This window comes from Mercenaria mercenaria, chromosome 17 (assembly GCF_021730395.1).
Source record: "Mercenaria mercenaria strain notata chromosome 17, MADL_Memer_1, whole genome shotgun sequence".
Taxonomy (NCBI): domain Eukaryota; kingdom Metazoa; phylum Mollusca; class Bivalvia; order Venerida; family Veneridae; genus Mercenaria; species Mercenaria mercenaria.
The window spans coordinates 68,532,002-68,550,322 of NC_069377.1; the positions used below are offsets into that span (position 1 = coordinate 68,532,002).

Consider the following 18,321-nt stretch of genomic DNA (forward strand, 5'->3'; position numbering starts at 1 on the left):
TTTCCTCTTTCGTCTTTTCTCAGATATAAGAAAACTTTACAAAGAAAGTTGTGTAAATCATGTTATAACCTAATATCATTCTATACCAGAAATTGACCCAGTCTTAACAAACCAGGTTTGGTAAGTAATGAACAACAGTTCATCACATCATGGAAGAACAAGAGCTGTCCGTAAGACAGCCAAGCTCGACTATTCGAAATATTGTCACAGAAGCAGGAAATTATTACCCAAAATGTTAAATATCAAGAGTTTTAAGTTCGAAAGGGGACATAATCTGACCAAAATACATATCAGAGTTATGGGACTTGTTGCTATCAACTAGTTTTATAACCCCGAAGAAACATGTTAAGTTTCAATTCAATATCTGCATTAGTTTTGGGGATAGTAACTTGCATGTAAAACTTTAACCAGAATTTTCTAAGTCCAAAAGGGGGCATAATTTGCTCAAAATACATGTTAAGAATTATGGAACTTGACCCAGTGAGGTTGGTAATTGACCTAGAAAAAGAATAAATAAGTTTCAAAGCTATATGCCTTTTGGTAATAGCTGTGTGTACTTGCACGCAAAACTTTAACCAGGATTTTCTAAGTCCAAAAGGGGGCATAACATGTCAGAGTTATGGGACTTGGTGCTATCAACTAGTTTTATAACCCCGAAGACAAATGTGAAGTTTCAATTTAATATCTGTAGTAGTTTTGGAGACAGTTACTTGCATGTAAAACTTTAACCAGGATTTTCTAAGTCCAAAAGGGGGCATAATTTGCCCAAAATACATGTCAGAGTTTTGGGACTTGACCAAGTGAGGTAGGTATTTGATCTAGAAAAAGAAAAAATAAGTTTCAAATCTGTATGCCTTTTAGTAATAGCTGTATGTACTTGCATGCAAAACTTTAACCAGAATTTTCTAAGTCCAAAAGGGGGCATAATTTGCCCAAAATACATGTCAGAGTTATGGGACTTGACCCAGTGAGGTAGGTAATTGATCTAGAAAAAGAAAAAATAAGTTTCAAATCTATATGCCTTTTAGTAATAGCTGTATGTACTTGCACGCAAAACTTTAACCAGAATTTTCTAAGTCCAAAAGGGGGCATAATTTGGCCAAAATGAAGGTCAGAGTTATGGGACTTGGTGCTATCAACTAGTTTTATAACCCCGAAGACACGTGAAGTTTCAATTCAATATCTGCATTAGTTTTGGAGATAGTAACTTGCATGTAAAACTTTAACCAGAATTTTCTAAGTCCAAAAGGGGGCATAATTTGCTCAAAATACATGTTAGAGTTATGGAACTTGACCCAGTAAGGTTGGTAATTGACCTAGAAAAAGAATAAATAAGTTTCAAAGCTATATGCCTTTAAATGATAGCTGTATGTACTTGCATGCAAAAACTTAACCAAGGTGTGACGCCGACGCCGACGCCAGGGTGAGTAGAATAGCTAGACTATTCTTCGAATAGTCGAGCTAAAAATACATATGTTTGTAGTAACTTTTTGTAAGTTAATGGAACAATATTGTTTATCAACAAAATTGCATTTTGAAAGACAGCTGTATCCTGTCAGTGTTTTAAGGTGAAAGGAGAAAATAACTTTATAAATACCGTGGTTTAAATTAGGTTGTACACTTCAAATTATTGCCATTCTGTCTTCTGAAATGTTTCATTTACCGGTAATTCTGCACAGACAAATGCGAAGGGCAGATTGAAAAGTATTTAGCATAAAATTAATGTTATTGTGCTATGCACTTTCTCTCATGACGTGTATCGATATGTAAAGTTCCTTTATACCCCAGTCACACATATGGCGCGGATAGCTACATCTAGCCACGGATAGAAACGTAGTCATCCGTATCGATCCATACCTGAGCCATACCTTAAATTAGTAATCCGTATCAGTCTGTACCAATCCGTATGGCTCAGGTACGGATTGATATAGATTACTACGTTTCTATCCGTGGCTAAATGTTGCTATCCGTGCCGTATGTGTGACTGGGGTATAATATTCCCTTTGTCATTTGCGGCTATTGACGGGATAGATTTCGAAAAAATAAACAGGTAGATAATTGAAAAAAATGTTCAAAATAGAATTATGGTTCTTGCAGTCTGCACTTGCTCTCATTGCCATCAAACATGCCAAATTCCATTAAATTCTTTTCAGCTATTTTCTGGTTATGAATGAATGTTTGTGTTTTATGCAGGAAAAAGGAAACACAAACAGATTTCCAAAGCATAAAGCAGTTTATTTCAGTAATAGCAAAGACATAAAAAAGCAAAAGCTGACCAAATTTAGCTGTCACAAATAAAAGGTGTCTAAAATAGCAAAATAAAAATGTCTTTAAATTCTCTCCAACTTGCAAGCAAGAACAAAACCTTAAAGCACTATTCTTCAAAGGCAGTGTCAATGAAGTAAACAAATGTATAAACTGATATTCACTAAGTTGATATCTTATGACAGTGGCATAAACTTCAGCTTAATATCTTCAATGTTTTGCTGTGTTTTTACAGTGTGACAAATGCAAAGTGTTTTTATTGGTAACAAGGCAGTCTGAAAGACAGCTAAATCCCCCGCCACTGCTATGGATAGTGAAAGGGTAAACCTTTGATTTTAGCTGTGACCTTGACCTTGAACTGACATGGCTGACTCATGAATTCTGCAAGTCTTGCTTGATGAGGTGATCATTTGACCAAAGTTTCATGAAATCAAGGGGTTTAGATATACAGAGCTGAAACCTTTTACCTTCAGTTGTGACCTTGACCTTGAGTTGACATGGATGACTCATGAGTTCTTGATGAGGTGATCATTTGACCCAAGTTTGATGAAAATCCTTCAAGGGGTTAAGGAGATACAGAGTGGACACAAAATGGAAGGCTCAAACCTTCGACCCTTAGTTGTGACCTTGACCTTGAGCTGGCATGGTTGACTCATAATTTCTGCACATCGTTCTGATGAGGTAATCATTTGACCCAAGTTTGATGAAAATCCTTCAAGGGGTTTTGGAGATATAGAGCGGACACAAAATGGAAGGCTCAAACCTTTGACCCTAAGTTGTGACCTTGACCTTGAACCGGCATGACTGACTCATGGGTTCTGCACATCGTCTTGATGAGGTGATCATTTGACCCAAGTTTTATAAAATTCCTTCAAGGGGTTTAAGATATATAGAGCGGACACAAAACGGAAGGCTCAAACCTTTGACCTTGAGTTGTGACCTTGACCTTGAGCCGGCATGGCTGACTCATGGGTTCTGCACATCGTCTTGATTAGGTGATCATTTGACCCAAGTTTTATAAAATTCCTTCAAGGGGTTTAGGAGATATAGAGCGGACACAAAATGGCAGGCTCAAACCTTTGACCTTGAGTTGTGACCTTGACCTTGAACCGACAAGGCTGACTCATGGGTTCTGCACATCGTCTTGATAAGGTGATCATTTGACCCAAGTTTCATGAAAATCCTTCAAGGGGTTTAGGAGATATGGACTGGACACGATTTTGTTACGGACAGATGAAAGGACGGACGCAGACCATTCCTATAATCCCTCCGCCACGGTGGGGGATTAACTACTGACCAAATCTTACCTTGTATTTCTTAAAGTTACAAACATGACACAATCTTGATTTTTTAACAGTTTCTGATGATAATGAATTTTGAAAGTCATTCTCTTGGCCTTAGAAAATATCTTTGCAATGTCAGAAAATAAGCATTTCTTATAGTGAACAAAGTTCCCTGTATAGTTTATTAGTGCCTTATCCATTGACATGGTTTTGGTGATTATATTTTTGCACCTTGTCTGTCATTCTGTCATTGCCTTGTCATCAGTCAAGGGCTTTTGATATAACTTGGCATAAATGTTCCCCATATGTGATGGTATGCCCTGCACAAACTCAGACCCCTAACTTAAAGGTCAAGGTCATATTAAGATATCACAGATTTAAGGTAATTTGTTTTACCTTTTTATTACCTATCCATGGATGTAAATTCTAATAATTTGGCACAACTGTTCACCAGAACAAGGCGATGTTTCCCATGCAAGGCCTTTGCCCTTCACTAAGGTAGGTCATACTCAAAGATAAAATAATTTAAATTGAAGATAACTTCTTAAACAGTTTTTGAAATCTGCATCAAATATTTTCTATATGAAAATCCCAATTTACTGTATAAAATGTTAGAAACAGAACAGAGACCAGAGACATTTTAATAACCAGATTTTCTTCCCTTTAAAATCAAATGAAAATTAATTTATATTACCTCCATTTTATTGCTAAATTCAACTTTTATTTTCAACAATAAAGCAAATTAGCTTTTTTTCTCTATTGATCCTTGATAATTGATTAAAGTAATAACAAATCATGGAAATAAATGAAATATGCAAATAAGTGTTTAGCAACCATTCAGATACAATGCCAGTAAAAGTGAGGTATAATATTATATATCTGAAACAGTTTTCCAAAACTGCACTCTTCACACCAGTAGGAGACTTAGTATTGCCTGCAAATACTTCCTTCACTTAATGTGAACAATATTGTTCAATAAGGCCAAAAGCATACTATGCATAGAACACAATAATAAATTTGCAGACAAAGCAGATATCTCAAAGCAGATTTGCACAGAAACTATAGTATTACTTTTCTTTGTAATTGAACGATAAAAAATAATTCAGTTAACACATTTGGCAATAACACCTTTGCAACAAAATTGTTCAGGAAAAATAAAGCTCCTCAAATGTCATGTACATTATGGTATATTGAAATGAAGTAAAAAGCAATCTTAAAATGTATAGCACATTTATCTACCAAACAGAGATGCACAGAGACAATTATTCAAAAATGAAGAAAAAAAACTCAGAATTATCCTTTTATAACAGGTTTTAAACTTAAATATTAAACATTTTGTGTAGATCTCTCTTCTTTACAAAAGCAATTATTTCTTGTAAACTTTTTCTTCCTTGAAATCACCAAACAAGCTTTATTTTACTGCCTCCCTTCAATATGTTTTAACTTTATTTTTGAAACATTATTAAACAGATTGTTGAAAAGGGTGCACTATTTTCACTTTTCACGAACTACAATATTCAACTGCTGTAAAACAGATCTGATCATGACCCGCCTTTGTTTTGCACTGTCTCGGAGACACGGTATAATATCTGTAACATTATCATCACCATCATCGATATCTACAGCGTCGTATTCTAGATGAGCTCCACTGAGCACAGCAACACCTGCTCCAACCTGGCACCGTAAAATGGCTGCTGGAGAGTTTGGTAAATCTAGATAATGTGACAAAACTATTGTCCCATCTGGGATACTGTCACTGTTCATTCTGAAATAACAACCACCATTAAAATAGACTTTGCAATTGAAGGTGTCCTGTACACTGTCACAGCAAAACATTTTTGTACCGTTCAATTCAGAAGTATGTCCAGCATTCTGCGTCTTCTTTGCAAGAGATTCGTAAGCTGGTAAATTCAACCCATTATCTGTAGTTGGAGCAATGACATCTTGCATGGATTGAGATTCTTCATTAAGACTGGGAGTTTGAGATTCAAGTTGTTGTGTCTGAGATTCAGTATTTTCAGATCTATCAGCATGAGATTTAATACCATTTTCTTTCAAGCTAGACGATGGTTCCTTGTTGACATTGTCTTGAATTAGACTTTGTCCAATCGCTTTTCTAAGCTTGGCTTCCGCATCAGATTTCTGGCACAGGTCCTTTGTCTCTGTCAGCTGTCTTCCAATGCCATTGTTTTCAAGCAAACTCAAACAGAAGTCTACATTTGCAGCTGATGCCCCTTTTCTAGTCTGATAATCATAGGGTTTGAACAGTGGTCCTATCCCTGTTCCTGAAAGTAAATGACAAACTATTAGTTTTGCTATTCATACTTTAATAAAAGCTATCTTTTATAAAAACTAGAACTGTCACAGGAGTGACGAATACCCCCACAATACGGTCTTGTCACAGAAGAATGGCAACCATAAGAAAGACATGGCCACAAGAAGGTGCAATTTAAATCGAACTTTACCTGTATTTTATGATGTTACACGTGTGTACCAAAATTTATCTAAATCTGTCAAGCCTTTTGTGAGTTATTGTCTGGCAACCACAAGTTTGACAAAATTTAAGTTGGAAAGGGGCCATAACTTGTAACATATAAAATTGGTGGTCGTAGCCAACGTCAAACTTTACCTGTATCTTATGATGTTACACCTGTGTACCAAAAACATTTAAATCTGTCAAGAACTGTCACTGGAGTGTTTAATGACTCCAATGGTGGATGAATATTACACAATAGCTTGAGACTGTTAAAAAATATCAAATAATAAGAGAGGTACAGATAAAATGTATCAAAACACTATATAAGTATAATTCTAAGCAAAAAGGGGGCATAATTCAGGAAATATTGGTGCAAGAGTTATGCACATTGTGTCATATGATGTGGGTGATGATGTGGAACAACTACTTCAAGTTTGAATCAAATGCATTTCGTAATAACTGTTATAGTGAAAATGCATCAAAATTGTATTTTATGATGTTACACCTGTGTACCAAAAACATTTACATCTGTCAAGAACTGTCACTGGAAGGCTAAAAGACTCCAATGGTGGATGAATATTGCACAATAGCATGAGTCTGTGTTAAAAAATATCAAATAATAAGAGAGGAACAGATAAAGTGTATCAAAACACTATATAAGTATAATTCTAAGCAAAAAGGGGGCATAATTCAGGAAATGTCGGTGCAAGCATTATGCACCTTGTGTCATATGATGTGGGTGTTGATGTGGAACAACTACTTCAAGTTTGAATCAAAAGCACTTTGTAATAACTGAGATATAGTGAAAATGCAACAAAATTAACATTAAATTCTAAGTAAAAGGGGGCATAATTCATGAAAAATTGGTGTCAGAGTTATGCACCTTGTGTCACATGATGTGGGTGATAAGGTGGAACATCTGTTTTAGGTTTGAATCAAATCCATTTAGTAATAACTGAGATAGAGTGAAAGTGTATCAAAACTTTAACCTGAAAGTCTAAGTAAAAGGAGGGCATAAGGACCATGTATGATAAGGCACAGTTTTAGCCCCCAAATTTTGAAGAAAATGAAATTAAAAATACATCTCAACGTTACGAATTATTTGAAACATAAAGGATTAATCTTGCATTTTTTGAAGTAAAAATGTAACAGTTTTGCGTTAAAAGTCATGATCCATGGTCTAGTTTCATGTTATCAACACAGATTTTGTACATTTTTAGACATTGTCATGCACTTTATCACAAAAATACGATACGAGCGCAGGGGAGAACAATTTTAGTTTTTGGATATGTTTTGAGGATTACAAAAACACGAAGAATGATACATGAGAAAACATTGTTCAAATGTGCGCTCATAGTAAATTTCGAACAAATACTGTATTTTTGTCGGAAAATTTTACTTTAAAAATAGCCACTTGAAGGGACAAAGCTCTTGAGCTTGGCGTAAAGGTAAGAAAAAACAGGTGTGACGTCATGCAGGAAAATTAGCGTTTGTTGTCAAGATGGATTTCTTTTGAAATTATTGGTAAATTAGACAATTTGGCAGTATTTTAAATGTAGATATTACTGTTATAAACAATGCTCTCGATGATATTTAAACAGAGTAAAGTGGTCTACGTATATATTCGCCAGTCGGCTCTAATTTTGGTGGATAAGCGAGTGATGGGCAGTAGGTCAATCAGCTGATCAGAATAGAATAGAATAGAATATTCTATTAAGCCAATGAAGGGTCATATATAATGACATGTATAATCAGAATTATAAAACATACAGAGAGGACAAAAATATAAATAAGGACATGAAGGCAAATAAAGCTCCATTCGTATTCTTACGACACAATTAACATAAGCTTATGACAATGAAAAAAGAAGACAAGAAACAATTACTGAGATTGAAGTAAATTCCACAGTAAACAATGACTTTCATTCATTGTTGGTGCTACATGATCTGACTAGTAAGCTAGCAAGAGAGTTCTTTTATTATACATATCATGTATATATATAGAAAATATCAATAAAAGCCAGGATCTTCAGAGGACATTAACCATATAAATTTTTGTTCATTTTTTAACAAAGAAAAGTTTCTATGTGGACCAATCCGTTTCTGGATGATACCTCAAGTACGCTTGAGTCTAGGATCATGAAAGTTGATAGTTAGGTTTGTCGTAGCAAGCAGATGACCCTTATTGATTTTGAGATTAGTAGGTTAAAGGACAAGGTCACAGTGAGCGGATGATAACGCAAGAACGCTTTGGTCTACGATCATGAAAGTTGATAGTTATGTTGGTCATGACCAGCAAATGACTCCTGTTGATTTTGATTAAGGTCATACCCGGAAGAGTTAAACCGTTTCTGGACGATAACTTGAGAATGCTTAGGCCTAGGATCAGGAAACTTAATAGTGTGGTTGATCATGACCAGCTAATAACCCCTGTTGGTTTGAGGTCAATAGGTCAAAGTCAAGGTCAGACTGACCCAGAACAATAGAACGTTTGTGTAGAGTGACAAAATAATTTCTTAAATGGAACTCTACCATAAAGGTATTGAATGGACTCCATGATCTAAAAGGATCAGAAAATATATCAACACTAATTCCAAGTAAGGGGAACCTTTTTACAGCCGTCACACGGCACTTAAAACTGCTGTTGTGCTAGTTGATAAAATCTGTAAGAAGATCCCTTGGAAACTTAGAATGCAACCAGGCAGAGTAATAGCAGACTCGGTTTAACTGAGTCTATGACATAAAGTGTACTGTTAAGCTGAAGTGGATACAGCATAAGTATTTAAATTCTACTTGATCTTATTGCGATATACTGTTTGATCCGCCAATTACGTAATACGATTTGCGTTAATTTTTATTTAATTTTGGAAGACCCAGAACGAAACTATACACTAGATATCATTTCTTAAATTCTTCATCAGCAAATAAAACCAAACTCAAAATTTCAAAACTTCGCGTGTCCTAAATTGATTAAATTTACAATGGAAAATATGCTATCATAATTTGTTTGCAGCAAGTTATGACTATTTTTTTCAACTGAAAGGTTCATGTTACAGACCTTAAGGTTATGAAATTATTGCTGTATGTTGTGAAAGGTATTGTCTTATATTCAAAGAGAAATCATGCATAACTTTTCTAACGGAAAAGGTTGATCAAACTGCAAAAACAACAAAGTACAATTTAAATTAAGTTACAGTGGGCACAAAATAATCTTAACATTTATCGTCCCTTTACGGTTTTATGTTTTGCAATTTAGAGGGAAAAATATCATTTCTCTGTACATCTGCATTACTCAAAAACTGTTTAACTTGTTGAAATAAAAGAAAAGACAATTTCAAAAGATATCGTTGGGTAAAGTTATGTTACGTTTTGATAATCCATCATATGATCATCACAAATAAACGTTAGTGACATGCAAACAAAACATTAAACAAAACTGGATGACATTAAATGTAGAAAGGAATGTGTTGCTTTGTTTTAAATTGAAGTTAAAATTGTTGAAGTTTGCTGAAGGTAAAAATCTATTTACCTAAGTTTTGTTTGAAAAAAAGGATTTTATCATTATTTTTCATCAGAAACAGTCTCCACTTAAACATATTTTTCACGCAATTTCGCATCTTGCAGACAATTACATTTGTAGATATTCGTTTGTCATCAGTTTGCAAATCTTAACAAACAGGAAAATAATAAAAGGGCTGCATTCTTTTATAACGGACGTCACGAAATTCTCAACTCATCGGTCTTTCCCCGTAAAATGGTTTGGTGTCACTCTTAATTAGGGTTTTGGGGCGCACATTGTATACAACTTGCAGAAATAACCTCTGCAAGTTGTCATATAATAACAATCAAAAGTTACTTGTCCTTACCCTGCTCTTAGTTGTGTAGATAAGAGTAAATTATGATCAGGTTCTTTTTCATACCCTTTTGTTGTCGGGAGTTATGATATAGAAGTGTACATGTAATAGGTGTTAATCTACTGAACTTCTCAGTTAAATGTTTGGAAACTACAGGCATGTGTTATGCTTTACAAAATTGTGCTGTTTGTATTGACTATAAATTGTATGTTTGCAATTTTATGTCGAATAAAGAATATGTTATGTTATGTATACTAGAATGTAAGTATGCATTTACAAATTCCCGATTCAACTCCTTTCCATGTGTATGTTGTATGGATAATAAACTTCCGCTTAAAGGGAACTCGTGTTTGAAACCAATAAGCATGTAATGCACAGCGTGTATGCAAAAAACCAAAACATGTTTCTACACTCATAGACATTTATAATCGGTCACCTATGATTTTCATATATTTTCTTTAAGAATACGCTGAAAATAAAACAATAAAGTATACAATCAATTTATTCAATGTCTTAATAACAATATGGGCAGTTTCATTTTATTAGAACATTTGAGATTCGGTAAGAACAACAGTTTGAATAAAACACCCACACTTTTCAAAGGAGTTTATAAAATATTATGTAATAATAACCATTTTCGCATACCAGAGGTTTACTATGGTTCCCTAGCTGAACCTCTGGTATATTTCGCCAATATTTTAGTTATGTTACATTACAGGTAAAAGGTTATAAATTTATTTATTCATATTTAGCAATACTTTACTTAGATACTGTTTGATCATGAATTCGGCGTGATTGGCTGAAACCACTCCCGGTAGTAATTGCGCATGCTCACCAAGTAAATGAAATGAATAAATCTGAGGTTCGATTTGGGACTGTGACGAACCTCTGATTTATTTCAGTGAAAAATAGCAGACTTGGTTTAGTTGAATTTGTTCATGAGAGGTAATGAAGTGTGAAACACATCTCACGCAAAGACCACAACCGCAACCCTACACTAGAACCGGCTGGTTAAACTTCTGGCTATTTCGCCAATATTATTTTATCAGCGTGAAGTTGGCAGTACAGCAGTAGCAGTAGTAGGAGCAGTTAACTGCTGTAACTGCTGGCAGTAGTAGCAGTTAACTGCTGCTACTGTTGTACTGCCAACTTCACGCCGATGATATTTTTAGTTTTGTTACACGACAGGTAAAAGGTTTCAACCAATCAGCGACGTTTCGCGATAAATCATCGCGAATCAGTCAAAATCGATCATGTAAAGCTTGACTAATAAGGAACATTATAATTTCCTGATATATCCGATTACAGAAATAAATCTATATTAATCACAATCATGCAACATCGTCTTTATTCATTTTAGCAAGTACATTTCTTAGATACTGTTTGAGCATTAAATGGGCGTGATTGGCTGAAACCACTCCCGGTAGTAATTGCGCATGCTCAGCAAATAAATGAATGAAAGAAATCTAAAGTTCGATTTGATGTGACTCATTTCCAAACTCTCCAGTGCACCATGGAAAATATAATTTTAAAGTGTTTGTAAAACCTGTATTTCGAAGCTGACAATGCACTTTCAAAGTCATTACAGGATCCCTCTTCATCATTTTGTCTTACATTTTGACGTGTTGTTACCAATGAAACATCAAAGGAAAACAAACAAGAGGACCATGATGGTCCTGAATCGCTCACCTCTTCCCACATGACCCAGTTTTGAGTATGACGTCGTTTTTTCTATTATTTAACATAGTGACCTAGTTTTTGAGCTCATGTGACCCAGTTTTGAACCTGACCTAGATATTATCAAGATAAAAATTCTGACCAATTTTCATGAAGATCCATTGAAAAATATGGTCTCTAGAGAGGTCACAAGGTTTTTCTATTATTTGACCTATTGACCTAGTTTTCAAAGGTACGTGACCCTGTTTTGAACTTTACCTAGATATCAAGGTGAACATTATCACTAATTTTCATGAAGATCTCATGAAAAATATGGCCTCTAGAGAGGTCACAAGGTTTTTCTATTTTTATACCTACTGGCCTAGTTTTTGACCGCACGTGACCCAGTTTCGAAACTGACCTAGATATCATCAAGGTGAACATTCAGATCAATTTTCATGAAGATCCATTGAAAAATATGGCCTCTAGAGAGGTCAAAAGATTTTTCTAATTTTAGACCTACTGACCTACTTTTGACCGCAGTTGACCCAGTTTCAAACCTGACCTAGATATCATCAAGATGAACATTCAGACCAACTTTCATACAGATCCCATGAAAGGTATGGCCTCTAGAGAGGTCACAAGGTTTTTTTATTATTTGACCTACTGACCTAGTTTTTTAAGGCACGTGACCCAGTTTCAAACTTGACCTAGATATCATCAAGGTGAACATTCTGACCAATTTTCATGAAGATCCATTCAAGGGTATGGCCTCTAGAGAGGTCACAAGGTTTTTCTATTTCAAGACCTACTGACCTAGTTTTTGATCGCAGTTGGCCCAGTTTCAAACTTGACCTATATATCATCAAGATAAACATTCAGACCAACTTTCATACAGATCCCATGAAGAATATGGCCTCTAGTGAGGTCACAACGTTTTTTCATTATTTGACCTACTGATCTACTTTTTGATGGCACGTGACCCACTTTCGAACTTGACTTAGATATCATCAAGATGAACATTCTGACCAATTTTTATGGAGATCCATTCACAAGTATGGCCTCTAGAGAGGTCACAAGGTTTTTCTATTTTTAGACCTACTGACCTAGTTTTTGACCGCACATGACCCTGTTTCGAACTTGACCTAGATATCATCAAGATGAACATTCAGACCAACTTTCATATAGATCCCATGAAAAATATGGCCTTTAGAGAGGTCACAAGGTTTTTCTATTATTTGACCTACTGACCTAGTTTTTGACGGCACCTGACCCACTTTCGAACTTGACCTAGATGTCATCAAGATGAACATTCAGACCAACTTTCATACAGATCCCATGAAAAATATGGCCTTTAGAGAGGTCACAAGGTTTTTCTATTATTTGACCTACTGACCTAGTTTTTGATGGCACGTGACCCACTTTCAAACTTGACCTAGATATCATCAAGGTGAACATTCTGACCAATTTTCATGAAGATCTCATGATATATATGGCCTCTAGAGAGGTCACAAGGTTTTTCTATTTTTAGACCTACTGACCTAGTTTTGACCGCACGTGACCCAGTTTCGAATTTGACCTAGATATCATCAAGATGAACATTCAGACCACATTCATACAGATCCCATGAAAAATATGGCCTTTAGAGAGGTCACAAGTGTTTTTCTATTATTTGACCTACTGACCTAGTTTTTGACGCATGTGACCCACTTTCGAACTTGACCTAGATATCATCAAGATGAACATTCAGACCAACTTTCATACAGATCCCATGAAAAATATGGCCTCTAGAGAGGTCCACAAGGTTTTTCTATTATTTGACCTACTGACCTAGTTTTTGATGGCACGTGACCCACTTTCGAACTTGACCTAGATATCATCAAGGTGAACATTCTGACCAACTTTCATAAAGATCCCATGAAAAATGTGACCTCTAGAGTGGTCACAAGCAAAAGTTTACGGACTGACGCACGCACGCACGCACGCACGCACAGACGACGGACGACGGACACCGCGCGATCACAAAAGCTCACCTTGTCACTTTGTGACAGGTGAGCTAAAAACCCTAGACCATTGGTGAAGTGGTAAAAACAGTTTGGTACCAAAATACCAACTTTTCTACTTCGGAGCAGTCGACTTCGGTCCCAACTGTTGACTTTCCGAATTAAATTAGACCCTATATTTAACCAAGTTTATATATAGTAACGTCACGTTACATTGTATGTACACTGATGAGCCGATAGGCGAAACTAGTTTGTATTTTTATAATTAAATACTGTTGGATAGGCATGTGAAGTCATTTTATTTATTTGATTATATATTAGGTTACATCATTAATATACTTTACTTTTGGAATTGACAGACGGATTGAGTGACAGACAGACAGATAGACAGACAGACAAAGGGCAAACCAGAAGTCACCTCTGATGAAACACTGACATAGAACACCACATGTAGAGGTAACTAAAGAATTATATGATGAAAAGGGCAAAGAAATTGAGCTCAGACCCGTCATTTATGTAAAATTATATTCATGGACATTCCGTTACCATGGTAACGTGTCGTTTAATGTATTATAATTTGGATTATTCAAGTGGTAATTGAAAATAGAAGAAATATAAAACGGTTCAAACCACTCTACATGTCTTAATTTCGAAAAAAAAATCAAAGAAAACTATGTTTTCCATTACAAATGAATGATTTGAGTAGGGAAGAGTTATCTCCCTTAATTCCTGCACTATTTCAAATGTTATACGGCAGTTTTCTAATTTTATAAAGAATTGTACACTATGGTAATGATTATTTATCGTGACAATTTTTACTTCCGGTAAATAAAATCTCCACTTTTTTATTTTCTTTACGTATACCCCCTAATCAAGCAAATATTTACAAACACACAGACACGTATAGATAAATTATTATTTTATGAATTTAATGCAGTATTTGAGAAATTTGGCAACTGAAATGAGAAAATACATACATTTGCCAAGTGAATGATACATATTTAAACGAAATTGGAATGGGAGCCCAAAACACCCGTTATCATACATGGTCCTTTATGAAATATTGGTGCAAGAGTTATGGTCCTTGTGTCATATGATATGGGTGATGATGTTGAACAACTATTTTAAGTTTGAATCAAGTCCATTTAGTAATAAAACCCTTCCAGGCACATAGAAGTTATGGAACAAAAGCCAAATATCTAACCTTTGATCTTGAATTGTGCATTTTTTTACTATTTCAGGGCCATAACTCTAGAAATAGGGGGTGGTGCCTGACGAAAAATAGGAGGTGCGCAAGTTCATATCATTATTAAGACTCGTGCAGGGTTTCATCAATTTATATCAAATACTTTTTTAGCTAGGCACGTCACGGATGGACACACCAACAAGACCAAATCTATATGCCCCCTCCATTCAGTGTTGGGGGCACAACAATTTACATTTTACAGAGCTTTCTATCTACCGAAATTCAAACAGTGTGAACTTAGGTTAAAAACTTACAGCTTAAAACTTTGAAGTAAATCAGGTCAAAATGAGTCTAGCTACTGAAACTGATTCCTCTGATTCTGTTTCTTTTTCTTAACCTTTTTTTTTGTGGAGACTAGCCTTTATTATTTTAAAAATACTATTCAAAAGTATACAATTGCTTCAAAAGCTAACATTTTTACAGCTTATGAAAAGCTAGTTTTGTTGATATTTTTCCTAATGATATTATGTTTTAATTTTAAGCATTAAGTGGCCATGATCAATTGCAACAATCCACCTTGCAATGTTTACACACTTATAGGCTATACCTGAATAAAATTTTAGAAAACGTTCTCCTAAAACCTCCAGAGGTCCATATTTATCAAATTCAATCCTGTCACAGGCAAAGTATGCCCCTGAACATATCCCAAGATAGCTTCCTCCAGCATTCACATAATCTTTGATATTTGTCATTCCCTCCTGTCCCAGTGCTTTTATCAAACCAAGATCGTAACCTCCTCCTATCACCAATAAAGCTGTTCCCTCGGCTAATCTACCTGCAAATGGGATAATGTTAATTTAAACAAATGCCTGCTCTTTGGAAAGCAAAGATAACCTCTACTGATTTATTGTATATCCTCGGTTGAACAAAAAAGAGAGGCAAATGACCATATTACATCATCCTTATTCCCCATACATGCTACAGTTTCTGAACTGTACATACAAAGTCACAAGGAATGTTAGAAAAGACATGCTCCAAAATGTTTACTTAACAAATCCGCATATTTTCTAACTGTACCTTTAGTTTAATTAATATCATTGTAATTCACTACAAGTGTTATAGTATGGATAATATTCAATTCCTAATGCTACCAGTGGTTCAATGGGTATAAAACTTTCTTTGTGGGCTCAGGTACTCGTATACCTTTGACAATTTCCAGTGGTGACACAGTATCAACTTGGTATAAATCTGTGTTCACATGTTCTTTCATCACTCTCTGTACCATTTTTGTATCTATCTCGTACATCCCCGGGCCTTCATACACAAGAACCTGCTTCATTCTTCTTGTTATATTTTGGTAGCTGTTTAACCACTTTGCCATCCAAGATTATCAGCTGAAAAAGAGATTTAAAAGTGTTGAGAATTCACATCAAAAAGGCAAGTAAATAAAACAAATTTCCTTAACATTTGTCAAAGATTTGTTACATTATGACACATTTGTTTGAAATAAATCAAAGTACTGATAGTACAGAAGTTTCAAATCAATATCTGCATTAGTTTTGGAAACAGTAACTTGCATGCAAAACTTTAATCAAGTCCAAACGGGGGCATAATTTGCCTAAATACATGTCAGAGTTATGGGACTTGATCTTGTGAGGTTGGTTATTGGCCTTATTGGCTTGAAAAAGAAAAAATAAGTTTCAATGCTATGCCTTTAAATAACAGGTATATGTACTTGCAAATAAAACTTTAACCTAGGTGCGACATTGACACCCGGGTGAGTAGAACAGCTTAGACTGTTCTTCAAATAGTCTTTCTAAAAACAGATAAAAGCCATATATCCTGTACAGAACTAATGGAGGCTCTTCAGGTGTTAAAGGTCTAGGCTGTGGCGACATAAATTAATTGCAATTTGATTATATTTCCTAATTGAATATAATTTGAAACTGAATGAATTTTCAACTACATGTAAATGTAATTTCCGACAATTGTATCAGTTGCTGCAACTGAATCACAGCCACAGTATATTATGGAAGGCTGGTGTGCCATGCTAACTGCCAAATGCTAAATGCCAAATAGTGCAAAATGCTATTTGCCAAATGCTTTATGTTAAATATTGACTGTCAAACAGAAATTGTCAAATGATAAATGCTAATTGTTAATTGCCAAATGCAAAACAATATATGCAAAATGCTTATTGCTAAGCGCTTATTCAAATAAGTGAGTGCATCCTTTAACATTCATTGGCTTTTGTTACATAACTTTGTCTCTTTAAATACTTTTTACTAATAAACGTTCCCATCACCAGTAGAACATGTTTTTGCTTCAATTCAGACTGATAGAACATCATATGTTTTCAAATTATAAAAGTTGCATCCATTAGTTTAAGAAATAAAGGTCATTCATTCATAAAAGTAAAGAATTTGATGATAAGCATTTATTATTTGGTAATAAGCATTAGCTACAGTTACAGCATTTGCCATTTAGCATTAAGCATACGGCATATAGCATTTGGCATGCAGTATTTAGCATTAAGTATTTGGCATTAAGTAATTGGCATTTCGCATTAAATATTTGTCATTTAGCATTTGCAATCAGCATGGCACACTGACCTCCCACAGAATATGGCGGATTTCACTCGAACTTAACCACGATATTTAACTGAAGAAATATGTGTGAAATTAGATAAGACACATACTTTTACATCAATTTTAGACTGTTTAAGAAATAATATATTGAGGGCTCAGAGCGAAACTAGTCTATCTGCTTCTATTTCTATATTTCTATAAACACATAGACTAGTTTCGCTCTGAGCCCTCGATATCTCATCTTGTGATTTGTCGTTGAATAAAATCATTGTTTGGAGTTCAGATGCGAAGGAATTATATCACGAGGGCAGAACCCAACTGATATAGTAATACCCATCTGAACGATAAACAATGGTTTTATTCAAGAGCAAACCACTAAATGAGAAATTATTTCGATTATAACACATTACAATGGATTTTTAAGTACATCCTTGATGAAATCCATCAAATATTTGCCTGTTTTCTGTTGGTTTCTTTTCCAGCACGCTGCTATGCTGTTTGACGCAATAATTGTGACGTCAGAAAAATGAACTGATCAATGTAAAATAACACAAAATAGTAACTTTCAGCCTTCTTTGTTTAATGGGAAAATGAATCAAGTCATGTTAGAATAATTTATAAAATCATTAGGCTTACATCTAATCAAGTAAATTACGACACCAAATGAAATGTTGCAAAATCACAGCAAGCTTCTAACTTGACTCCATTTCTATGTCTTGTCACCAAACTTGTAAGCACATGATCATAATAAATCATTTTTGAGGAAGTACTGTAATTCCCAAAATTTGGGCAAAGATGTCAAAACAATTTAGTTCTAGATGTTGAAAAAAGTGAATTTCTTACGAACAAAGTCGTTCACTATTGTCAAAATTACTTACATGAACGCATATTTCAACAAATTAGCCCTTATTATGCCATAGTCAGTTTGAAGACGGTGTTGTTGGCAAATTCTACTTTCAGTTCCTCTACCTCCGTAGTGAAGAGTTATTGATACCCTGCGTCACCTACAAC

The 18,321-nt window shown here is 34.9% G+C and overlaps 1 protein-coding gene across 2 annotated transcripts; it reads right to left on the reverse strand.

Annotated features, from left to right (window-relative positions):
* Window positions 1–2,214: 2,214 nt before the first annotated feature.
* LOC123536883 (uncharacterized) lies at window positions 2,215–18,310 on the reverse strand. 2 transcript variants are annotated; one of them, XM_045320374.2, is made up of 4 exons: window positions 18,189–18,310; window positions 15,926–16,116; window positions 15,330–15,557; window positions 2,215–5,833 (listed from the first exon to the last, which is right to left on the reverse strand). In XM_045320374.2, exons 2-4 carry the CDS (start codon window positions 16,101–16,103, stop codon window positions 5,043–5,045), a joined length of 1,197 nt encoding a protein of 398 aa, XP_045176309.2. In that variant the 5' UTR covers window positions 16,104–16,116; window positions 18,189–18,310; the 3' UTR covers window positions 2,215–5,042. The 2 variants fall into 2 exon arrangements, with proteins under 2 accessions (XP_045176309.2, XP_053384511.1); XM_053528536.1 differs by lacking the exon at window positions 18,189–18,310 and adding an exon at window positions 17,947–18,042.
* Window positions 18,311–18,321: the final 11 nt, after the last annotated feature.